General features: G+C 47.3%; 1 protein-coding gene across 3 annotated transcripts in view; it reads left to right on the top strand.

Annotated features, from left to right (window-relative positions):
* The window catches only part of LOC126529361 (dermonecrotic toxin LsaSicTox-alphaIB2i-like), a 38,330-nt gene extending 32,862 nt beyond the window's left edge, over window positions 1–5,468 (top strand). For all 3 annotated transcript variants that reach the window (XM_050176963.3, XM_055069789.2, XM_055069790.2), the window contains one exon: window positions 4,822–5,468. In XM_050176963.3, coding sequence (XP_050032920.1) covers window positions 4,822–5,032 — 211 coding nt within the window. In that variant the 3' untranslated portion in view covers window positions 5,033–5,468. The remainder of the gene's footprint in view (window positions 1–4,821) is intronic.
* Window positions 5,469–26,329: the final 20,861 nt, after the last annotated feature.

Below are 26,329 nucleotides of genomic sequence, written 5' to 3'. Positions count from 1 at the left end.
TCCTCCGTGCTGGTGTGTGATAGAGAAGAGAGAGGCAACACTGAGCGAAAATCCGAGGACACCTGAGCACTTCTTATGAGTTTTGAATGCGAAAGCATTAATATCCCATCGAACACGGCTAAGCGGTACGTCACGCTTTGCGCTGCGAGTAATGTACCGCAGCGGTACGTGTTGCCCGAGCCAGCAAGCAGCACAGCCCGCGGGGCTGTCTCGGGCACCGCGCGCCGGTTTCCGAGATCGAACGGGGTGGCGTGGCGTCATGGCGATGCCCTCTCCCCTCACGCAACACCTGGCGTGCTATCGGGGCAGGAGGTATTCCCTTTCGTCCGCTCTGCTCGGTCGAGGCGCGCTCGTGACACGCGGCATCGCAGCCAATGGGACTCTAGGGGCCGTTTCGCCGCTACAGACTACGTTCGGCGGCTTTTTCGCTCAATAGCATTCGACGCTTTCGCATCGAAAAGTTCTGCGGCGATTTAGCGCTAAATGCGAAAGAGAGAGAGAGAGAAAAACACTTATTGAATTATAAAATGGAATTCTCGCGGATCGAGGCCTTCTCTTCTTCACGCTGTCTTCCCGTCGAAGGGAAGCCTCTTCAGCACGGGTGGTCCCTCAGTCCAGGGCTCCACTGAGTTTGGCCGCGTCCCTAGCGTGCTCCACCATCCTTCTTTGGACGGCGAGTTTGCAGCTGACGAGCCGGCTCTCCCAATGCTCCGCACTCGGGGGTTTATGATAGCGGAATGCGTCGTTTCGTTCGCACTCCCAAGTTATGTGATAGAGTATGGGTGTAGCCCCGCACCAGGGGCAGGTGTGCCTATACTGCGTTGGGAACATCTTGTTGAATATGAAAAGGTTGGGGAAGGTGTTTGTCTGGAGCCTACGCCAGCCCGTTGCTTCCTTCTTCGTCAGCGCTTTATGGGGCGGTGGGTACTTGAATCTAGTCCCCCTGTAGTGTTGCAGTAATTCCGAATAACTGTCACTGAAGATCCCGGCGTAACTAGCGCGGTACTCCTGCTGCTGCCCAGCCCGGAATCTATTAGCTCGAGCTAGACCGTCCGCCGCCTCGTTACCCCTTATGCCCTCGTGTCCAGGTATCCAGATCAGGTTGTGTTTGATTTTCGCCTCCTCCGAGGGGTTACCCCCTCTGAGGATCCTAAGGGCAGTTTTGCATATTCTGCCCCTCATGTAGTTGCGACAAGTCTCTTTCGAGTCTGTGAGAATATTTAGCGATTTATTCTCCCTATATCCTTGCATCGCCGCCAGCGCCACGGCGATTTCCTCGGCTTCAGCTACGCTCCGTATCTCGGCGGAGACGCACGAGACAAGCTTTTCCTCCTTGTTCATTACTACCGCGATGGCCTTTGCCTCGCTTCCTATTAAACTTATGCTTTTATGCTATTAAACTTATGCTTTTCTATGTATTCGGCCCTAGCTTTCCTTCTGCCTTCGTGGAGCCTGGGATCCATGTTCTTCGGTATAGGCTTTACATTAAAGGTTTTCCTAATTCCCGCCGGTCGTACCGGTCGACGTCTCCTATTTCGAAGCCCAGCCTACCGATCAGGTTTCGTCCCGTGTAGGTCCCCGTTAGTCTTTTCATTTGCGCTTTCCGCTGTGCTTCCGCCATTTCGACGAAGGTGTTGCTCACCCCTAGTTGCATCAGCTTTTCGTTGGAGGCACTGTTTCTCGGCAAGTGCAGCGCCGTCTTGTAGGCTTTCCTCAGGACGACTTCAATCTCTTCGTTGGTCGTTTTAGTCCTCACTTGGTAGGGTAGCGAGTACATGACTCTGCTGACGATCAGGCTGTTGACGAGCTTGAGAGTGTCTTCTTCTCTCATGCCGTGCCTCTTCTGGGAGACCCTGCTTATCATTCTGCTCACGTTCTCGGTCGACTTCTTGAGGAGGCTGATGGTGTGGTTGCACTTTCTGCTGCCTTGCAGCCACATGCCGAGGACGCGTATCATGTTGCGTTCGGGGATGAGTTGTCCTTCGAGGCTGACCTCCAATTTCGCCTTGGTGGGATGTCTGCCGACTCTTAGCAGTTCGGACTTTTCGGTGGAGCACCTGAGGCCCCTCTCCTTCACGTAGTCTCCGACGCACTTGGCCGCATCTTGCAGCGCCGCTCGCTTTTCTTCCAAGGTTCCGCAGGTGGTCCAGACCGTGATGTCGTCCGCATACATCGCGTGCCGGATTCCCTGGATCTTTTCGAGTCTCTGCGCTAGGCCCAGCATCGCCACTTTAAACAGTACGGGCGAGATTACCGAGCCTTGGGGCGTACCTCTGCTAGGCGTTGCAAAGATACCGCTCCTCAGCTCGCCCAGGCCGACCGTCGCCGTTCTGCCCGAGAGGAAGTCCCTGACGTAGTCGTGGGTCTTCCTGCCGCAGTTTGTATTGTTGAGGCCCTCCATGATGGCGTCGTGGCTGACGTTGTCAAAGGCCCCTTTGACGTCGAGGGCCATGACGACGTTTTCGCCCTTTCTCGGCATTGTAGTCAGGACTTCCTTCTCGAGCTGCAGCAGAACGTCTTGCGTCGACAGGTTGGCCCTGAACCCAAACATCGAGTTTGGATAGTATCTTCCGTTTTCTAGGTGCCGCTGGATGCGCTTGGTGACGATTTTCTCGTAAGTGTTTTCCTAGGCACGACGTCAGCGAGATGGGCCTCAGGTTCTCAATCTGGATTTTCTTTCCGGGCTTGGGGATCATTACGACGATGGCGTGCTTCCACTAAGCCGGAACTTTCCCTTCTTGCCACAGCGTGTTTAGGTACTTGACGAGCTGGTCTATCGCTCCGTCGCTCAGGTTGCGTATGAGGGAGTTCCGGACTCTGTCCGCTCCCGCCGCCGTGTTCTTGGTGGCCGATCTGATGACCTCGACGACCTCCTCCCTCGAGATGGGTCGGTCCATGTCCGGGTTGTCTTCGCCTCGGTACTCACCGCGGTATCCCTCCGGCTCTCCCGTTCCGTAGCATTTCTTGCGGACCTCCTCGAGCAGCTGCTCGTCGGTGCCTCGGAATAGGTGGATCAGCCTCTGGATCGAGTTGCTGCTCTCTCGCTTGCTCTTGCTGGGGTCCAGTAGGCCTCGGAGTATCTGCCACGTCCTGGCCGTGCTGAGGGTGCCGTTTAGCGAGTCGGTGAATTGCTGCCACCCCTGTCTGGCCAGTTGCATCGCGTACTCCTCGGCCTTCTTGGTGATCTCCGCAATCTTCTTCTTTAGCTTCTTGTTCATTCTCTGCTTCTTCCAGCGCTTGGTGAGGCCGCGGCGTGCTTCCCATAGCCCCAGCAGCCGCTTGTCCACCTCCGGTGCCTGTTCTGTTCTGTCCACCTCGCGGGTGTAGAGCTCCTGGATTTGCTTCAACTGTTGAAGTGCGTTAGCTTAACGTCGAACCTCTTTGAGGTGCGGGATCCATGATGCAAACCGCCTTCACCTCATTGCTAAGTGCCGTTCAGGAGCTCACTCGACACACGTCCTGCTTCTTCGGCGAACTAATGCGCAAGTTCAGAGAGGAGGTAGCGAGGAGAGTCTGAGAATGTTGGTGGAACCGGCACCCTTACACATTCATTCGCCACCACAGTCACGAAGCTAGTGAACAGCTACATTACGCTAGTGGCAGATCGTGTACATGGCACGGGTAGCACTGGAAAGCGGGAACACAATGTGAGAGACCATGCCTCCTTTGTGGTTATTGAAGAGAACTGTTGTGGAAAAACTGGATAAATTTAAATTCAGGGTACCTCACAGTAAGTTTCTGCTCTTTCTGGGAGAATAAAAGAAAATAAAACATTGTGCAGTTTAATCCAGCGTACAATTGATACACGGCACGGAGTCTCAAACCGAGAATAAAGCTCCTCAGCGTCAGGACGACAGTCAGCAAAATCAACGCTTCTGTAAACTTCGCAATAGCTCTGTGGCTTCGGCGTTGCTCGAGGTCGATCCCGACCGCGGTGGCCGCATTTCGATGAAGGCTAAATGCAAATTTAGAAGACTCCTGTAATTTCATTTAGGTGCACGCTAAAAACCACAAGTGGTCAAAATTCGAGTCCCTCAATACGGCACGGCTCATAGTCACATTGCGTTCTTGGCTCGTAGAGCCCACTAATTCAATCACTGTTTAATATTGCTGCTTCGATGCGATACACGGTGCGAGAGAGAGAGAGAATGAAGGTTTAAAGATACTAAATGCAGAGAGGTCGGCCTAAGATACATTTCTCTAGCCAGCTACTCTGCGCTAGGGGACCTGCCGTGGCTGCTCAGTGGCTATGGTGTTCGGCTGTTGGGCACGAGGTCGCGGGATTGAATCCAGGCCACGGCGGCCGCATTTCGATGGGGGCGAAAACACCCGTGTACTTAGATTTAGGTGCACGTTAAAGTACGCCAGGTGGTCGAAATTTCCGGAGTCCTCTACTACGGCGTGCCTCATAATCAGAAAGTGGTTTCGGCACGTAAATCCCAGTAATTTTTTTTTGCACGAGGGGAAGGAGAAGAGTGTAGGCAAGAGGGAAGGAAGAGGCGCATGACGGGCGACGACGAGCCATAGACAGTGCTAACCTTCTCTCAGACAATGAACAATGGCGCAGAATGAAGGTTCTAGCAAACACGTCTCGCTGCTTGCTCGGTGTATGGCATGGAAAAACAATGATGGTGCGCAGAAGGTAACGTTTACCATTACGTCGCTTCTCTTGTACTTCAGCAAGCGCTTAATAACTTCAAACTACGTCATAACTGCAACCGCCAATTAAAGCAAACCGCAAAGAAAGCTTTGCTTGCATCGATTACCGCAGCGCGTTGGATCTGCATAATTTTTTTTTTCTTTCCTTCGTGTATGCCGCAGGAGAAACGTGGACGGTATAATCACAAATAGACCGGACCTCTTGGCAAGTGTTCTCAAGGAGAACGAATTTCGAAGCAGGATGCGACCCGCCAACGTCTCCGACAACCCATGGACTCGTTTCGGATGTCGCCACAACTGCGAAAGCAAGCCCTTCATTTCAATGGACGTTGTCAGTGAGGGCGGAATCGCAAGGGCTGCCAGACCTGCTTAACTCAAACAGCGAGGATGCCTATAGGATGAATGGATAGTCATGAGTTCGATGGAAGCTCGTCTGCTCAGGTAGCGTGTTAGTTTAATGAAAAATTACGGTCCCTGACAAAGTCAACAATGAAAAGTTTGACGTTTCGGAACCTACGCCTGATGGATTGAGAACAAGCAACCCGCTGAAACGTCGAACTTTTTATTTTTCACTTGCTCAGTGACCGTAACTTTTCATTAATACAGAACGAGTGGGTGTCCCAAGCAGTGTCGCCCACGGATTACCTGCGCGGCGTTGCCAGCATAGAAAACAACCGAGCGTGCAGCCATGCTGTCCAGGAGAGCCTTCAGGGGCTCGACAAGTGTTCATCGCATGTAAGCCCACAAAATCTTCAAGCCAGAGCACTTGTACTGACCACTAAGATAAAGTGACAAGTAAAATTAAGCAACCAAGTTGTGACACCACGGACTGAAGATTTTTAGAACGCAGTGTTTAGGCGCCCGTTCCTTCGTTGAGTGTTGTCGTCATCGGTGTAACCGAGCGAACGAGCACAGCGAAGGATGAAAGAGTGAACGCGGAGCGCAGCTGCGGATGAAAGACGGATAGCGCAGAAAGCGCGAGGAGAAAACGCGAGGAGGAGGACGAGGAGGGCGCAGCGGTAGCATAAGAAAAAAATCGCAGGCGGAAAGCGTGGTGAAAGGGTGACGAAGAAAGCAGAGTGCCGGACGAGACGTGGCCAGGCATGCGACGAGCGCGTCCACCGATACTATACATGGAAACCCACAGCGCATACGATACTTCGCCTGCGTCGCCGACACTAGAGAATGCGTCCAGCGTGAACCCCGCGTTCCCGTTTTCACCATTCCTTTCTGAACGAGTAGCGATGTAACCAGCGGAAATGCTTCATCCGCCGCTGCTGCTAAACAAGTTGCCCGAGCAGAGTCTAAGCGCCGCCGCCGAGAGGATCCTGTCGTTCAGAATCGAGCTCATTGCAAAAAAAAAATATAAAAAAATCGAGAATTCAAGACACCAAAACGGTTGCGCCCACATTCGTATTAGGGAGTATCGTAACAGTCAGCGATTTTTTTAATCTTTTGCTTTGTAAGGAAGCACTGGCGTTCGTCGGTGGTGGAAGTGTTAACTGGTCAGGGTTTATTATTATTACTATAATATTTATATTATAACTTATATTTAACATTATATTATTTATTGGGGAAATATCACCATTGAAGAGATAGAGCCGGGGTCATTAAAGAAGTACCTAACTGTACAATCTAATTACAGCACTTTAATCGACGATACATATAAAGTAGATATAGCCAGAATGCTAGACTACACTAGATGTATTAAAGCACGATTAGCTCAAGCGCAGGCTAGGCTACTATATGTTGCCACCTTGTTTCAAGGGGATGCCACGACATTGTAAAGTCAAGCACAGGAACTAACTCGACACACGTCCTGGCTCTACGAGGAGAGGAGTGCAACTGGCGGTGGTACGAAGCAGGCCACCGTGGTGACATTCGCGATATATATATATATATATATATATATATATATATATATATATATATATATATAGGCGTGTGCGTGCGTGCGTGTGTGCGTGCGTGTGTGTGTGTGTGCGTGCGTGCGTGCGTGTGTGCGTGCGTGTGTGCGTGTGTGCGTGCGTGTGTGCGTGTGTGCGTGCGTGTGCGTGTGCGCGTGCGCGTGCGTGTGCGTGTGTGTGCGTGTGTGTGCGTGTGTGTGTGTGTGTGTGTTTGTGTTTGTGTAACTTCTCTATAAGCGCCCAAATCCACTTAAAGCAGAACGGAAAAAGCGCAGTTATTTGCTACAGATAATATGGTCCACCCTGCTTCAGCACAATTATTCATCAGTTTGCTCATGTCATCAAAATACCTCAACGCTGCATTACAGTTTAATAGGGATAACCTATTATAGCCGGTATTCAAAAGTACAATTTTGATTTCCACTTATAGGTATGTCATGCATTTAATGGCACATTTTCATTTAAAGGGCCCCTCACCAGTTCTGGCCATTTTGAGCTGACAAGAGCAGAGCATACATTGCGCGATAACGATCGTGTCTGCAAAGTATGACATCGCTACGTGCCGCGGAAACGTCTAAAATTTCAAAAAGAACACCCTTTTTCCTTCTCCACGCGGCCGCCGCGCTCCAAGCCGAATGATGACGTACTCGTGTGCCTGCGCCTACGTACTTGGGGGGTTATACTGTAAGAGTCCACCTATAGTGGACTGTCCATTTCGGCCGCTGTTGATTGGATGCAGTTGTACGAGAGAGGAGGAGACGAGAGGCCCTTGCCAATGAGCAGCGGCCGAAATGGACAGTCCACTATGTGGACTCTTACAGAATACCCCCCTGGTGTCCGCAGTGTGACGTCACTCGTGGTGACACGAGACTTCGAGAATTATTCAAGACAACATCTGTGATCTGTGCGATGTGTTGCTTCAATTGACGAATTGAAGTTTACACAAATAATAAAACACACCAACCGAATGTCTGCGTGTTTTTGTTTTACTTCGCATCGAAGCAAGAGAGATGTACTTCCGCCTCGTCTGCTTGTTCCCACGGTCGTGCGGTAATTTGCACAGGCACTGAATTTATGTCATTTTCTACCGTGTTCCAACACGTGATGATCGATGCTCACCGACCCGCTGGTTCTGCCTCGGTACTCGTGTAGCACTGAATTATACCGCTAGTCATGTGTCCTTGTGCACAGCGCCCAAAATTTGTACGCTGCGCGAACGGGACAACAGCTCGCGCGCTACGCTACGCCTTCACCGAAGTGCGCAGTGTCGAAAAGAAAAAACAAAAGTGAGGAGAAAAAAAACGAAGGCGCGGCCTGTGACGTATGCGTCACGCAATCCTCGAGGTCCGGTATGGGAGAACGCGGGAAGGAATTTCGCTTGTGCAGGCTAGACGGGGCGAGTGGAGAGAGCGTATTGCTTGGCAGTGGAGCCCGCCTGTTGAAATCATGGGTTCGCAGCACTGAAATATTTCTATCTCAACTATTAATCAGCCGATGTGAAAAATTTTTGCGGCAGAATGCTCCTAGGGGACACGTAATAACTTCTAGCGTATAACCAAAACTTCCTGTGGCGCCTGGTAAGGGGTCCATTAAAAAATATTTTGACCCACCTTGGCCACACAAAAAAAGTCTAAATAGCAGCGCCGAACGCTTTCGCAATGCTGTGCGATGGACTTAACACAGTAAATCTTGTTTCCTCGGAACCATCCCCTGTTGCATAAGAAGAGTCTCCAGTGTACGTAGCGATGACGCTGACTATATATGTATAGAACGGGTGTTTCTTCCTGGCAGACCCACTCTTCTGAACAATCGGCAGAATGTTTTGGGTCTTTCGCTCTGTTGAAGGCCTCGCACGAAGTGTTCGCTGAGCAGACCCGTTGGTTAAGTGGTTCTGGCTCACTTTTATTTAAACATCTCCAGCATTTGACTCATTTTTTATTAAAAACTGCTTTTTGTAATCGGTGTTCCAATCGGGAATTTACCCATCTTTATTTAAAATATTAGGATGAAAGATGCCTAGCCCACCCAACCCATTAGTCGTTTAGCCGTCTACAAAACATCTTGACAAGATTAGCAAGACGTCTTGGCAATCACCTTATAATGTCTCCAAGACGTCTTCTAGATGTTGTCACAATATTTTTAGGACGTCTTGTAGCCGTCTTAACGTGACCTTGTTAGATGTCTTAAAACGCCTCAAAGCCGTCGTGAAAGCTGGCTAATGCATCGCCAAATTAGGAATATAAAACTTTTTGCAAGGCACCTTGTAGCCGTCTTAAGTACGGCTAAAAAGTTTGTGAGACGGTCGGCAGCGGTCTTAAAAATGCACTTTAACGGTTTAAACAGGTTCCCGAAGACCAAGTTATGACACATATCATTCAGTAATTACGTAACGTAGCTCTACATTTTGTTGAGTGACAGATTCTTTAGGACGCCAAGGTGACCTATACCAGCCATTTCAAAGCTCTTTAAAAATGTTTCGTCACATTGTCTAGTCAGGACTGTTTAACATTCATAGAGCCGTCAGCACCTTAAAGCTGAGTTGAAAAGTAGCCCTTTTGCTCATTGGGCGAGGGACTAGTTGCAAAGATGACAGCAACATCTGCCAAACATGTCAACTCCGAGCGGCCGCTGCTTCTTCGGTGAGATATTGTTTTCTGTTTTCTTCAAGAATTAGTGCTGTGTTGAGACTTCGCTGTTGTCCAGAGAGAACGAACATCCCGTGGGATACCTGTGTGCTGGAGATCGCGCACAGTATCGCGTGGTTTTGCTGCGCTCCGCAGCCCATCTACGCCTGCCACGGCGGTGGGCGGCAAAGAACACCGGCACGAGCCATATGTCCGACAGCGCATTCCTAGGCGCATGAGTGCCGCAGAATCGGCGCCGCACTCGGAAGTGCCACACCACGCGCCTAATGTCATCAAGCCGGCGACGCTAGTTTTCAACGCTGCCCTACCTTCCAGCACACCTTCAGTGAATATGGCTGAGACAAGCGAAAGTGAAGCCAAGAAACCACGGGTTGACGACGACAAGACATCTACCTATGAGCTAAGTGAAGATGAAGACATAGACTGCGATGACACGCCGTTCTCCTTGGTATCGTATAAAAAGAAGCAGCCTGAGGGAATTCCAGTTGTTTTTCGACCCTCACAGGAAGGGCGCAACTTCTGGCAAGTGAATCCGAACCGCGCTGCGTCGGAAATTGTCTCCGCGGCAAAGGAAAAAGTACAGTCATTCCGCGTGAACAGAGATGGAAGTTTTGCTGTCAACGTTACTTCAGTCTCATCTGCAAGACATCTTCTGTCGATGAGCGAAGTGGCTGGTTTGGGAGTCAAGCCATTCATTCCGGCATCTTATACCAAGAATGTCGGCAAGATACGCCATGTGCCAGTTGAGTATACAGAAGAACAACTGGTTGACTTCCTGAAGGACTTTGGCGTGACATCTGCCCGTCGTCAGGCACGCTACAATCGCCAAGAAGATGGAGCGGTAGAATCACGCCCTCTGAGATCTGTCATTCTCCATTTCAGAGAAGATAAACCAATGCCGCAACGAGTGCGTCTAGGTTTCACGAGTCATCCCGTAGAAGAATATCACGGCCCTGCTCTGAGATGCTACAACTGCCAGAGATTTGGACATCTATCGAAGAACTGCCGCAGTCCACGTCGCTGCAAGATATGCTCAGAAGACCACGACCATTCAGAGTGCAAGTCTGTGTGTCAGCCAAAGTGTGCCAACTGTGGCGGAAACCATACAGCTTCCTTCTCCGGGTGCCCTCAGAGCAGAGCTGCCTCAAGGTTGCGCAGACATGAGTTGAAATACGGAAGGCTGCCTCCTCGAAATGCGCCCCCACCCAACCTTGATGCTGTAAGATGCGCGCCTACAACTGCCAACAAAGAGAAAGAGCAAGTGGTCAATATGAACTATTCTGCAGCTCTAAAGCACTCAGGTCGACAACATTCTGACAGCGAGCGACACGATCCACCTCCAGAGAACACTACTCATCTTGCCCAGGCTTCGAGTGAACTTAGCCGACCTTCTAAACAACGCCCTGTGCCATTGACACAGCAGCCTCACCTAACATCTGAGCGACTACCTCAACATTCGCCTCAACCACATCTGTCATCCCAGCGACCATCTCAGTCAGCTCTTCAGCGACCTGCTTCGAGCACACATGGAGCTTCAGCGTCGTTTGCTGATTACGCGTCTTTACCCGTGGCACAGATGATCCTGCCCGTGCTATTCACAGCTCTGCGTGCAATTCTCAGTGCCATTCCACACGCAAACAACCTTCCAGAGGTAAAAGCACTGCTTTCTATGGAATCGTTGGTGCTTCCACAATCACCAACAGCTCCACTGCAGGCTTACAATGAATAATCGTTATAACAATGTTTTCATATTTCAGTGGAATGCTAATAGCCTTCGAAATAAGTCAGCTGATTTTCGCAAACTACTAGCTCAACATAACTTTCCTGTTTTATGCATACAGGAAGCAGGCGTACGAGATGACTTTCGTCTTTCGAACTATGTTATATATAAATCATCGCGCATTGCTGGTAGTAGTAGAGCGATGTTATGCGTGAGAAAAGACCTGCCGTCCTATTTAATACAGTCGAGCGATTCAAACATACCGGAGTTCGTAGCATGCAAGATATCTTTTAGAAATACAAGCGTCACAGTGATCAGTATTTATCTACAATGTTCTAGCAAAATATCAGTAGACAGCTTGGTGAATGTGTTTGGTATCGCAAACTCACATGTGCTGGTTTGTGGGGACTTCAACGCACATAACGTCATCTGGGGCAGTGAATATAATGATTCCCGTGGAAGCATTATAGAGTCTGCCGCAGAAAAAAGTAATCTGATTGTGTTAAATGACAGCTCTCCAACGTTCTTGCGGGGGTTTCGTTACTCAAGCTGTATAGATGTTACGCTCTGCTCCCAAGACCTTCTTGATGGTGTTGAATGGTCAACGGACATAGAAACGCACGGTAGTGATCATTTTCCGATCCTGGTCAAACATCGCCTCATACGGAGTGAAGGGACCCGCCGCTACTCAAAGTATACTAATTGGCAAAGTTTTCGGCACCATTTAAGTAATTCGTTGGGTGAAAATCCGAACTTTCAAAGTTTTGCAAATACATTGTGTGAGTCCTACAAGAACTGCACAAAGCAAGTCATTGTTCCAAATGAATACGCTGCAGTCGACGGCGAATATGAATGCCTAAGAGCAATTAGAAGGCGCGCAGAACGGGCTTACCGCCGCAGTGGAAAGTTGGACGACTACAAAATGGCACAGAAAGTTCAGTCAACTTCGCGCAGACGCTTACAAAAATTAGGTACAAGAAAATGGCGAGAATACTGCGCGTCGTTGTCTCCGTTTACTCCAGTTCCCAGAATATGGTCCGTTGTCCGATCTTTTAGTGGTCCAGTTACCCAGAGCCATCCCTTTCGAGCCCTTGCCGTAGCTCGAAGCACTCCGGAAACATCGGTTGCTGACGAATTTTGTCAACTTATATCCAGACCAGGAATTCCGTTTACTTGCCTACAATTTGCGAGTTCGACGACACTAGCAGAACAGAAGCTTCGTGCGTGCTTTATGTCACAACATCCACAACTTGATTGTGAGTTTAGTTTAAATGAATTGAAAAGTGCTCTTTCGTCATGCCGTACAAAGACAACCGCAGGCCCAGATGGTGTTACGTATGTGATGTTAAAGAACCTAGGTCCAGTAGGAAGAATGACTCTTTTGGAGATATTTAATGATATCTGGATAAGAGAGACTCTACCGGATTCATGGAAATTAGCTCGGGTAATTCCAGTGCTAAAACCAGGAAAGACTCCACTTTGTCTTGACTCCTACCGACCCGTCAGTCTCACAAGCTGTTTTTCCAAGCTAATGGAGAAGATGATAGACAGTCGACTGCAATGGTGGTGTGAACACACACATGTGTTTTCCGACCACATTACCGGTTTTCGACAAAATCGTTGTACAATGGATGCAGTATTAGATATTGCCACATACGTCGAACATGAACGAAGCTGCGGAAATGTGACAATAGCAGTATTCTTAGACATTCAAAGAGCATTCGACACTGTAAGTCACATACACGTCCTTGCTGGTATGTTAGAGCTTGGCCTACACGGTCGAACGCTGCGATGGGTGTCAAACTTCTTGAAAGATAGAAAAATATTTATGGAAACAATAGAAGGAGAAAGTAATTATCACAGCATCACGCAGGGCGTTCCGCAGGGCAGTGTTCTTAGTCCGTTTTTATTCAATTGTGTCATGGCAGCCTTGCCACAAAAGCTCCCGTCTGGTCTACGGTATTCTCTGTACGCAGATGACATCTGCATATGGGCCTCTGGTTCTAATATACAAGACATTCAAACAACGCTGCAAGAGGGCCTTGATAGCATCGACACCTTTTTAAAAGAAAGAGGCATGAGTCTTTCATACGCAAAGACAGCCGTACTTCCTTTCACTAGACGACAGTTGATTAATTTCCAACTTAGGCTTAACGGGCAAGCTTTGATGTTTGTGAAAGAGCATAAATTTCTTGGAGTTATTCTTGACCGCCAACTTACATGGGCTTCACACATCCGCGCAATTGAAAAACAGACCAATGCAGTAATAAACGTACTTCGGCGACTCGCAGGCACAACGTGGGGGGGATCAGTCTCTTCGCTACTACAAGTTCATAACGCACTCATAAAACAAAAAATTGCTTACTCGGCACCTATTCTCCATGGTTTATCGCAAACTTCTGAGGAACGTCTTCAACGTTTACTAGCAAGGGGGCTGCGAGTGTGTCTTGGGGTTCCGCAGGCTACCTCGAGTTCTTTAGTAATTGCTGAAGCTCGTCACCCCCCATTTCCAGTCATACGAACGGTTGAAACATGCCGACATATTTATCGCATCTTAACCCAACACGAGAAGCATCCATTAAACCTCGCGCTCACCGAAAGAAACAAAAGCAAAATTCACGATGTTGTTCGAGAACATAAAACATTATTACCAAGATTTGAATTATACAAAGTGGATGTTAGTTACCCTCCCTGGATGTTAACATACCCTAAAATAGAGTTATCGGTTGACGGGATTATATCTAAGAGAGACATGTTCATAGTAGCCGCACAGCAACTGGCACTCTACCAAATTTACTCATTATATCCCCAGTACATCCACGTTTATACAGATGGTTCGTGTCATAAAAATTCCTCGACTTCAGCATTCGTCATTCCACACTTAGCGCTAGAGCAAACATTTAAATTATCCCGGGAGACATCTTCCACCATGGCAGAACTATTTGCAATCCTGTGTGCTTTGCGTTTCATAACTTTAGAAAAACATTCGCAAAAATGGGTTATCTTTAGCGATTCGCAAGCCGCTCTCACATTACTACAGAGCAATAAGAAAAATTCTTTGAACACTTCGATATTGTATGAGACGCTCAAAGAACTTACAAAAGCAAGCGCAATGAACCACGTAATTGCATTTCAGTGGATTCCTGGGCACTGCAATATTCCTGGTAATACTGCAGCGGACGCAGCTGCGAATCGAGCGCACAATAACGCAGAGACAACCAATCTTCCCCTATTGCGTAGTGAAGTCCGCCTGATCCTGAGACAGATTTCTTGTCGTCTCAGCAAAACTACCTGGTTTGACCAGCAAACTAAGAACTCGGAGTTGTACTCAATAGACCCATATATAAACTTATCAATGCCGGAAACTCTAAGAGACAACAGAAAATTTGAAACTTTGGTACACCGGCTGCGTCTTGGTACTGCATTTACGAGACACTTCTTGTACAGAATAAAACGTGTCTCTAGTCCGCAGTGTTCTTGTGGCCATCCAGACGAAGATGTGCATCATCTTCTTCTCGTGTGTTCGAAATACGATACACAAAGAGCGGTACTGCAAGCTAATTTGTTTATATTAGACAGAAGACCATTCACTCTGAAAAAGATACTTGGCCCATGGCCAACTGCGGGCCTTCAAAAAAGAGCGCTTCTTGCTCTGAAAAAGTTTTTAGAGGAGACCAACATTTTGGGAAAATATTAAGTATTGGATGATCCGAATACGCTAAATGAGTTACATAAACGTTGTTCGTGGTGCATAGTTGGTTTATGTGGTGATCGCAACTTTTACGCAATAAGTATAATTCTGTCCTGTACTTGGAGTGTATTACAAGTGTTGTTGTGTGTTTTGGCTGTTCAAAACATCGGACTTCATATATGCGTACGTGGACTGAACTCATGCACAGAACTTTGCGACTCATGTACTGTTGGACTGTATATTTTTTACTGATCCGGTGTTCTACTGAGTGTTATATTTAGTGTCGCTATCTCCCTTTTTGCGCAAATTTGTTTCGTCTGCCAAGTGACAAGGAGTAGCCGGTGCCACCACATAAAGGCGCCAACCTCTCCTAACATTCACTTCAATAAAAAAAAAAAAAAAAATTGTAACAGGAAGTATACTAGCACAAGGATGGCGGCATTTTAAATAGTCTGTGGACACAAAAATTCTGTCACATTATTGCAATCCAGACGGTCCGTCTCTTTCCGATGTCAACTGTCCTACGAAATGCTGCGTAGCTTGAGTGATCTGGCTAGAATCGGCCTACACTGTACATATTCGATGATCTGCTAAGACTCAAGATTGTTTTACTTGACTTTTGAACACTGATCCGCATTTGCAGGGGAAATATTATAACGGACTCCAAACCACAATCAGGGAAGTTTTTTATCTTACATGTATGTTTGGCAGACATACAATAACTAAGAAACACAAAACAACCTTCCTGTATCAAATTAACTACGAGGGCGAATCAGAAAGTCATTGTCCTATTCTTTAGCCAAATTATGGCTGTATATGCGAAGTCAACATATCCATTCCCATTGGACCTTTCTTGGACCTTCTCGCCCTTATCTGCCACTAGCTCCGTGGCACGGCGCTGCTGTCAGTTGTGATAGCAAATTAACAGACAGCCATAAGAAGTAAGAATAGTACTTCTATCGGTCGTATCAACTTGTAAGAACTCGCTTGCTTACTAAATAAGCATGGCGTTAGCGCGCACATCGAACATGAACACGTCACAGTTGATGACTGCTGGCACTGGCTGTCAAAACGCTGGCGTGAAGAAATGGTCCCTTGAGTGAACGAGCCTTTAGCACGTGTTCTGGAAACCTATTAAGTCACTGTTGCCCAGATTTTGATTTGCTAGATGCAGCATGAAATGGTAGATGCGATGAAGATGCAGAAGAAGGAAAAGTTTCCAAGCGTTGCATAAAGAATACCCTGCAGCGCGAGCTGCGACCAACTCCACATTGGCGAATGCAGTAATTTTGAAAGTGCTTGAAGCGGCATATGCATGCTGTCAAAGAGAAGAATTAGAAGTGAAACAAGAAGATAAGTCGTTTGCAATGCACTTGCGCGGACCAGGTGGCGGTCTGTTTATGCCACTGACCAGGCCAGTGCTTCCATTATTGCCAAGGAAACTGGAATTCAAGCCAGCATCTCTAGTCTATCGAGACCACAGAAAAAGCAACGCTGAATCTCTACGATAGCAATCTTCAACCTGCATACGCAGAATTCCGAGTTACAGATGCTAAAGCGTACTAAGCTCGCCATTTGTAGCTAGCTGTTCGTGTTGTGAACAAGGCTTCCGCACAGAAGCCTAAACATCTCATTCTTAACACCTTTTGAACGGCGTCCTTTTTTTTTTCTTTTTTTGTAACATGGATTCCAGAACCAAGAGAAAGCATAAGCAGGATGCAGCATTCAATTTTAATTTTAGTTTTATATTTCAAAGCAGGCAAGTTGATGTGAGTGAAAATCTAAAGAGGACAAAAATGTGTCTGTTAATGATCGTTGTGGTTTAAATTGGTAGGACAGGTAGGTTTGTCAGAAATCGAGTGCCAGAAGCAAGACAAATATCTACGATAACCCACAGTTCTGCATACATATACAACACTCGATCGGTACATAGCTTGCAGTTAATCAAGTACAAGAAATACATGTGCCGCAGGGAGGGTCGCATTTAGAAATTATTTAAAGGCACAAGACAACATATGTACGCACATTAGGACGCGCATTCATGCACACTATATACATCCGTGTGTTTTTGTAAAGGGTAACTGCTTCCGTCGTTATTGAGGCCGCAATGACGTATTCACCTGCTCCTGTCATCCTCTCCTCAATGGCAAGCTCAATCTACTTAGCGGTAACAGCACACTCAACTAAATTGGGACTAAACGCGTGGACCATATGCAGTGTCCACATCACTGCTTCAAACCATGGCGTTATTAAGCTGCTTGCCATGTGTGTTATTGTTCTATATCGCAACACATAGTCCACTACGGAACAACAAATCTGGCCTCGTGTCAAACTGAAAAAAAAATGTTGCCTCATGAAATGCAGATACCTGTAAACTATCTTTCTGCAAGTCTGTGGCACAAAAGGAATAAGCAATGACTTTTTCTGCCATGCAAATAATTAGTTTTGCTATAACAATGTCCTATACATGCGCGGACCACATGAAAGCAGTTGTCACACGCGTCGTCCGTTTACCAGCGATTGAGCTTGCCGGTGGAACGCTACAAGCCTCTGATATTGCTCTACACTTGCCGCTAGGTGCCAGTGGGCACACGCACACTTCAATTTATATAATTATTCAGATATCTCACAGGATTCCATCGGAACATTGATTGAAGAAGAATTTACTATACAGGGTGTTTCAGCTAAGTCGGGTCAAACTTTAAAAAAAAACTCTTACAAAATGCAATCAATTGCCCTCTTGAGCAACTCAAATAGCATTTACTTATGAGCTTAAGTAATTAATTAACAACACTTAATTAACCTACTCGTAAAGCATTGATTTAAACGCAAGATCTTCGAGTTGTATAGCCTATTGAGAAATATCCAAATAATTTGTTTCCGTCATGATAGCGGCTGTGGTTTTAATTTTTCTGGTCTGCAAATAAGGAGCGCGATATTTAAAAAAGTACCACGTGACTACACACTTTGTGCAGCGACATTAGTGTTGAACCGGCACTGTGAGAAAAACGTCAGTGATAGCTTGTGGAAAGCCGGCCAGGTAAAAACGCACGTCCGTGCGAGCGATTTTCTGCGACAATCACATATCCATATCTGTATTAAGCTAGCGCTCAAACTATTGCGTAGCTGCTCTGCATAAGCACACGTATTCTGATATCCGCCGCGATAGCTTAGTGACTCTATCGTCGCGCTGCTGAGCTGAATTATCTATAAACCTTGTTATAACTAAATGGGATATAACGAAATAATAGATTTACCGAAGTACATGCAATCCCCTTGAAATCTAAAGATTGATTATCTTAAACCTCGTTTTAACGAAGTGAAATTGTTTTGCCAATGCATATGACGAACTAGATTCATGTCCGAAACCAACAATGCCGGCCGTTGCGCATCGAGCATATCGCTTTCCGCCGGGTCCCGCATTCGTTCGGCGCGGCAGTTGAAGACTCGTGCGTCGAATGCGCCGTCGAGCAACACTGGTCTTTCTCACTGCCGCACGGAAGCCGCGCACCAGCAGCACTTCTTCCTTATCTTATCGCATCTCTCTTTGGCAGCGGCGAAGCTAGGCGCGAAGCTAGGCGCATGGCCTCCTAGATCACAGTCTAGGAGGCCATGCCTAGCTACGCCGCGCCACGTATCGATGACGATGCTTACGCGTGACGTGCTGAAAACCAGTGCCTACACTTCTCTCTCTCAGTGCGGCGCGCCGCTTTGTGCTGGCGCAGGCGTGACCTCCGAAATTGCGTAAAACCGGCACCAACCAGCCAAGCCAAGCCAGTGCGCTCACACAGCGGAGCCGATGGGCCGCTAGAAAGCTGCGGAACAAGTATTTGTCGCTTTCAAGGGCCGAACGCGTCTGCACATACGTCCGCGCGCGTTTCTGGGGCTGTGCCAAGATCTGTCGGCTGTGTATTTTGACAGATTTCACGACAATAATTTGAGCGAGCCAAGTGAAAAGCGGAAGCGAGAGACCATCACGTTGGAACAAAAGGACGCTATCGTAACGGCTGTCGCGTCAGGTGCTAAAAAGTCGCGTGTTACACACCCTGGAGAGTGTTCCGCTGTTGTTTTATTGAATTTTCACCGCATACGCGCTCAGTAGCGGCCAGGTGTGCCGCGAAGCCGTATTCTTCTTTGCATGCGTAAAGTTGTGCATAATATTGTGATAGCTCCTCGTGTTCAACTCTTGCTTCGCCCCCTGTCCCTTCAGAACTGAATGCATAAACAAAAATGATTGCTCCCGACCTTCCGCCCCAGCGTGCTCATGAACTACGTTTCCTTCTTGCCTCATACTGGGACATATTCTACCTTGGAGAGCGCCCTCTAGGACAAACATCTTTCGTAAAACATTAAATAAACACCGGTGATGCGAGCACGATCCATCGGTGACCCTACCGCATCTCGCCTACTGAGCTACATATCATCCAACATGAAGTTGACAAGATGCTTTCTCGAGACATCATCAAACCTTCTTGCAGCCAATGGGCATCCCCTGTTGTACTAGTTAAAAAGAAGGACAAAAGTTGCCGATTTTGCGTCGATTATCCACACCTCAACAAGGTAACAAAGAAAGACGTCTATCCGCTACTACGCATTGACGATGCCCTGAATTGCCTACATGGAGATCAATATTTTTCGTCCATGAACCTTCGCTCCGGCTACTGGCAAATTGCCGTCGATGACATGGACCGCGAGAAGACATCTTTTATTACTCCCGATGGCCTGTATCAGTTCAAAGTGATGCCTTTCAGTTTATGTAATGCCCCGGCCACATTTCAACGAATGATAGACGCCCTCCTACACGGTTTCAAGTGGTCCATCTGCCTCTGTTACCTGGACGACGTGATCGTTTTTTCTCCGACTTTTGCGACACACCTCGAACGTCTATCGACGACCCTATCTGTTTTCCGTCAGACGGGGCTACAACTAAATTCGTCCAAGTGCCACTTCGGTCGTCGTGAAATTTCTGTGCTCGGGCATCTCGTCGATTCTTCTGGTGTACGCCCTGATCACGACAAAATACGGGCAGTGAAGTACTTTCCCGTGCCAACATGTGCCAAGGATGTTCGCAGCTTCTTGGGCCTTCGCTCCTACTTCCATCAGTTTGTCCGAAATTTCGCGAACGTTGCGCGCCCTCTCAGTCAGCTCCTCAAGAAAGACGCTGCATTCATTTGGGGCCCTGAGCAAGCTGATGCTTTCACCGAGCTGATTGGGCTGCTTACGTCCCCATCCATTCTCGCTCACTTTGATTCTTCAGCTCCAACAGAAGTCCGTACCGATGCCACTTGCCACGGTATTGTAGCTATCTTGGCACAGAAACAACAAGGGCGAGAACGTGTTATTGCCTACGCCAGGCGCCTTCTTTCCTCTGCTGAGCGCAATTATTATATCACCGAACGCGAGTGTCTGTCTCTCGTTTGGGCAGTGGATAAATTCCGCCCCTATCTGTACGACCGCCAATTCACAATCATCACTGATCACCACGCTCTGTGTTGGCTTTCGTCCCTCAAAGATGCAAGACCGGCCGATTACATCAAGGTGCAGATTGCTTGTCGCGCCATCCTGTCGACCCCCCTGGCGTTTCTGCGGCCGGCATACCTGTCACCGTTCTCTCTTTGGCTGCTTTTCGCGATATTGGAGCCGAACAACGTCGGCACGCCTCCTTGCAACATCTTATTCAACGGCTCACTTCAACGACGCCCGGTCCTTCCCTTCGCGTGTTTGAACTTCAATATGGTACATTGTACCATATTGAACCATATCGTACCATACCATACATTGTACCATATCGTAGTGCCTGAGCATCTGCGTCAGACTGTTCTCGCCCAGCTTCATGATGTACCGACTGCCGGTCACATTGGCGTGTCACAGACTTATGACCGCGTTCGTTGGCGCTTCTTTTTGCATGGTCTATACCCTGACGTATGTCGTTATGTCGCTGCGTGTGACCTTTGTGAACGCCGCAAATTGCAGTAAATAGGTGTGGGCGAAGAAAAACCAGACAGACGCTGGTGCCTGGTGTCCACAAATTATATCTTTAGCCGAGCCCGCTCAATCAGGTGGAAGACTGATTCCGGCGATTCCACTGCTCGCGCACCGTGAACGTGCTAGACATGTCCTCGTCGTTTTTTTGTGACCGGGCCATTGTGACACGTTATAGTGCGCTACATTCCAATAATCGCTATAACAAAGTAATGGATATAAGGAAATAATTTCGACTTTCCCTTAAACTTCGTTACAACGAAGCTCGATTGTACTTATACCCAAATAAAGATCAGCACAGATATATGCTAGACGTTCTGGCAAATCGTTCTCTAGCTGTCTTCAGACGACGGTTTGAAAACATCCCAGGAAAATGGAAACACAAACAGCCTAACAATATGTCTTTTAGCGATCTTTAGCGAAACGTCTAGGCGTGCGTAAAAAGTTGTTTTGTAGCCGACTTCAATATTTGTAGACGTTTTAACCCATTTGGTCTACTCTAAAGCGGCTACAAAACGTCTTGTGCACAGTGGGTGCATGTGTGCCACTCTGTAATGAACCACTGATGCCAACTTGGGTCACTGGATATGTGCCACTCTTCAATGACAAAAATCCTTTAAATTTTCTCCTGTGTCGGGCATAATCGAACCGGCATTGTGTAGAGGGTGCTTCACGTAACTTGAACCAAAGATTTTTAAAAAAGGATTAGTCTCAGCTGAATGAAACCAATGGCATATGGTATGTCATCATGCGGTGTTCCTTAGAGTATATTTTATATTCCGCCTAATTAGGTAATTAAGTAAGATTAATTATGCAAACTCTTTAATGTTCACTTTAGAGCCAAGTGCGTTTTGTTGCGTTGTAGACTAGACCCAGAAATGACCGCTCCTTTCTTTTTTATTTTTTGTGGCAACGCACACGCTCGCGGGGATTTTTTTTTTCGGAGTTTAAAGAAAGCACGCGAAATATGAAAAATAAAACCACGTGACTGCACTCATGGGCTGGCGTACTGAAGCGCTCTCAACCGCGCTTCGTGCGAAAGAGCCGTACGCGCGGACCGTGGCGAAGTGAGCGGCCGCGGCTCTAGGCATCGGCTTCACAGTGCGTCAGCATCTTTGGTGGTGGCACACGGAAAAGAGAGGTCGCCGTCTTTGATAAGCGATAAGCTCGACGCATGGTTGAGAGCGCTGCAATAGGATAGTGCGCGAGTGCAGTCACGGGGTTTTATTTCATATTTGGCGGGCGTTCCCTTAACGCCGAAAAAAATCGTCACGCAGCATGCACGTTGCCACAAAAAATGGGACCGGGCGTTCCTGGACCCCCTCTACAACGCAACGAAACGCACTTGGCCCTGAAGCGAATATTAGAAATTTTGCACAATAGATCTTAGTGAACTAATTAAGCGGAATACAAAAAATATTCCCAAGAGCGCCACATGGAAAACCGTATATATGTCGTTGGTTTCATTCAGCTGCGGTTAACACTTTTTCTTTAATCCTTGGTTCAGGATAGGTGAAACACCCTGTATATTCAAACATGCGTCACACGCGGACTTCGTGGCGCCGCCCCTAGGTGGCGCAGCGTGTCCAGAAGGAAGCAAGGGTCATTTATTATAGGGAGAGAGGAGCACGGCTGCAATACACGCCTCGTACATGATGCATTTCGGCGGTAGCCCTACGGTGTGTGGCTACACTGCTTCAAAGTCAATCACACGGTTCAGACTAACGTCAAAAGTAATCCCGGGATGGTTTCTGTAGTAATTTAAATTCTTTGTAGACGATTTTGATATTCTCTTGCCGGTTTCTTCGCTATTTACCTCTTCTTGTGCATGTCTATTTGTACACTTACCCAGCTGAGCATAACCATTCTGTAATATTTACCAAGAATGTTTACAAACCCACTGTTGCATGCCCAGTTGCACATACCCACTTCAGTTGCCTATTCGGGCATATACCCTGTGGCACATGTACCCAGTGGGTCACGTTGTATACTCGGCAAGGCAGCAGCAGCCACCATCCGCAAAAAGGGAAAAAGAGGTAAAGAAGGCTTCGCTTTAAAATCACCAATCTGTTACATTGGCATTTTGTTACACTTAAATAATGCATGTTCTTGCGTAAACAGCGCACCACCTAATATTGGCTGAAATATTAAAGAGATTTAGCATGTCCGGTATTCCGCTAAAATACACGATATACACTGCGAAGCACATGGAATTACCGTTACAGTGCCTTCTTAACGTTGACTGTTTTATCAAACAAAAAGTTCGCGATAGTCACTGATGCCCAAGAACGAGATGCCCTAAAGGAACTTCGTCATATTAATTGTCCGAAACACAAAGAAAACTCGGTTTACTAAATAATTTCTTCAAAGAAATCAAGTGGTATTAGTATCTAATATTCTGTTTCAGTAGGACCTACAGTGCTTGAACGGTATACGTGATTTGAAGCTACCGGCTGCTTAGCGATGGCGATGTCAGACGGAGTGCCCCAATCTTAAATTTCCATTGTACACCACACTGCTCGGCATATTATATTAGCATTACATTTGTCGTCGGTATCGCCCCCCTCAAGTCAAACCTGCGTCTTCCTTGTGCCAATACTTCCATCATGTCCAGCGTTACGAGTCACAGCTCACCCCAGCCAGGGCTTCGGGACAGACAGCTCTTCGTTGCCAAACTCTTCTCTGACAACCATCAATGCAAGGCCCCTCCAGGTGAACCTTATTTTTGCTGCCCGGCTCCATCCCATATGTGGTGTTCTATAGCAATGCGGTTTATGATACAATGTATGTACAACCCAGGACTGGACTCAATATTTCGAGAATCTCGTTTTGTTCACGACATTCATCACTCCGTTGTGCCATTGTAGTCACCGTCCTCCAATCATAATACGTTCAGTGCAGATTAGTAAGTTGGAGAGCACGAGCTTAGGCTGAAATCTCTGCTTTTCATAAATAAAATTGTCTCACTCTCTGCGCTGAACCCTGCCCTTTGCTATGTGGTAGGTGACGTGTCGCAAATGCTAATTGGTTGGCGTCAACACTAGCCATAGTGAGATACGTGCTATGCGAGAAAGCAGTAGCATCGCAAATGTGAAAACGTGTAAGTTCCTATTGTACAGGGAGCGTTTAGTTTTACACATTGCAGCAGGCACCTAATTCCTCTTTTCGTGCATTTTATAGCCTCGCAAAGCAATTTTTGACAGATCAGGGAGCCCACAGAAGCCTCCTCATACAGTTTATTGCGTTCGATCAGCTTTCCTGTTAAAGTAAGCTGGTCTAGTGTGCGTTCAACTAGCGGTGGAACCTCCGTGTGCTTTGTTCAGTTCCTGTACAGTACTGTACAGTAATGTGGAGAGCTGCACAATATTATACAGTAATGAAATAGGGCATCCGCAGAGGCGGTGGTTTATTTGTAAGAGATTAGACTCCTAGCCAACCTTCGGTCAAAGGCCGGTTTTGGAGTTTAACCCCAAACGACGGGAGTGATTGCGCGTAATAATTTTTACATGCGTTGTCGAAACGCTGCTAAGTAAAAGCATCCTACGGTAGGAGAAATAAAGTTGCGCTTGATATTATGCGAACAATATTAACAAAATAACAAGTACTCATGAGTGTCTAACGTTGTTTGAGATATCGTTAAAACAGCCTAGAGGACGGATCGGAAAATTATACCAGACAGGACCTTCTGTGTCTTCACTCCTGCTGTCACTTCAACGTTATGTTGCCAAGTCGACCAAAGTAGAAATTTAGCGTCGTTTTATTGAGGAAGATTGGGGGCACTGGAGGCTAGTTTCGACAATACCTCCAGTCGAAGTTTTATTCTTATAGACTCCCAAATCTGTCCGATATTGAAAAATATTTCCAATAGATAGATAAAGTTCAGTCGTCATTTAAGACTGTGCGTGGTGTTGCCAGTATACAAATTTTAGCAGAAATGGTAAACAGCGTGAAGAAATAATGTCGATCAAAATTATTGAATTCTGTAGAGGCCCGAGGAAAGAGTTAAGCCTAAATTCACCTCACTGCTGATGCGAAATGTTGTCATATCCCGCGATTTCAGCTAAGCTTACGTTATCAAAATGCTTATCAAATTTTCGCTATCGGGCGTCGCGCATCTTCTGTAAAGGCCATGATAAAAGAGCTGTAGTTCGCAGAGCACGCCATTTCGCAGGCCATCATCTGCGTACACCCTTTATCTCCGCCTGGCACAGCAGGATTCTTTGCCTGGAGTGCACGAGATCCTGCGATAAGCATTTAATTCCCGAGTTTATGAGCGACGCCTTTCGGACTCCCATAATGCACGCATGTCATGACGCCCTCGTGGCATATTGTTCAAGCAGCCGATAATGGCGCGATTGTTCAAAAGGGGCCGCCTCCCAAAGTGTTTTCAGCGGACTGCCCAATTTTGAGGTGATTGCATATTATAATATAATCTCATTCCACGCTTAAAATTCTGAATTGCTTGAGTGAAGTCCTTACACATATTGGGAAAAATAAATAAAAACAATGAACAATAAAATGTGGGAACCGTAAGAAGTGTGGCAGCAGTGCGCAGCGCGGAAAAAGAACAGAAAATCGCTCCCAGCGGATGCTTGTCTCCAAAGGCGGATACTTTTAGTAGACGATCGCACGCGGCCTGCGTACTGCTGCCATCTGATAGGACAGGTGAGGGAGCGTCCGCATTTCAAGAGCCATGATACTTGGGTCTTTGTGCTTTATATAGTATTGCATATTCTTTGTTGCACTGTCGCCCATGCTTAAACGCGCATGAGTTTCATAATGTTGTCCCCCGTATCCTCAAACGATTCTCTCTAGAGTCGAAGCTCCGCTTCCACTCCACCGAGTCGAGCACTGAGCCACCCTTCAACTTGAGACGACGCCATGCGCTTCTCAATCGCCGTGGGCTGTCAACGATGTGCAGTGACTACTTCTCTCGAGGGGTGGCGCTGCCATCCGCTTTCATTCGGGCCAATCGGGTCATTAGGAGTCTGAGCGGACGACTCGGGTACAGCCTGATGGAGGTCAACAGGGACGTGTACGAAGCCGGCTCCCGGCCTTTTGTACAGGATGGCATTCACTACAGTTGTGCCACTGGCAAAAGGATAGTGGGCAGGATGGGTCGTCAGGCAAAAGATTTTTTAGGGGGACCCAGAGCCCTGAAAGAACCAGTGTAGGCGTGGGCGATTCGAGGCAGGAGCCACAAACAAGTAAACAACGGTACTGTAGGAGAGGCAACAGGGATAAGCACCAGAGCCAAATTAAGTCAGACATAGGGTTCATTAACATGCAAGGTGGCACAAATAGGCTAAAATGGGAGGAAATCGAAGAGCAACTAAGACAGGAGAACTTAATGGTTTATGGGTTTGTAGAGACACATCTTAGGGACATAGAACAATCGCCCTGTAACCCTGATTATGCATGGGAATACTGCAACAGAGTGCAGGGTAGCAGAAAGGGCGGGGGAATAGGAGCACTCATTCTTAAAAATACAAATGGGCACGGGTCAAACAGGAATGCAAGGAGCATTTATGGCCAATAGGAAAAGTAGCAGGGGCGAAAACACTTCTATGCTTTGTATACCTTTGGACAGGGTCAAATGCTAAAGAAGAAAACAAAAAAAAATGTTGGACTGCAGAGCAGCGGACATCAATGAGCTAGGAAAAGGATGTGAGATAATTGTATTAGGATACATGAATGCGCATGTCGAAGATATGGATGGGTAGAC

Source organism: Dermacentor andersoni, chromosome 8 (assembly GCF_023375885.2).
Source record: "Dermacentor andersoni chromosome 8, qqDerAnde1_hic_scaffold, whole genome shotgun sequence".
Lineage (NCBI taxonomy): Eukaryota > Metazoa > Arthropoda > Arachnida > Ixodida > Ixodidae > Dermacentor > Dermacentor andersoni.
This window is presented reverse-complemented; position numbering and strand designations above follow the sequence as displayed.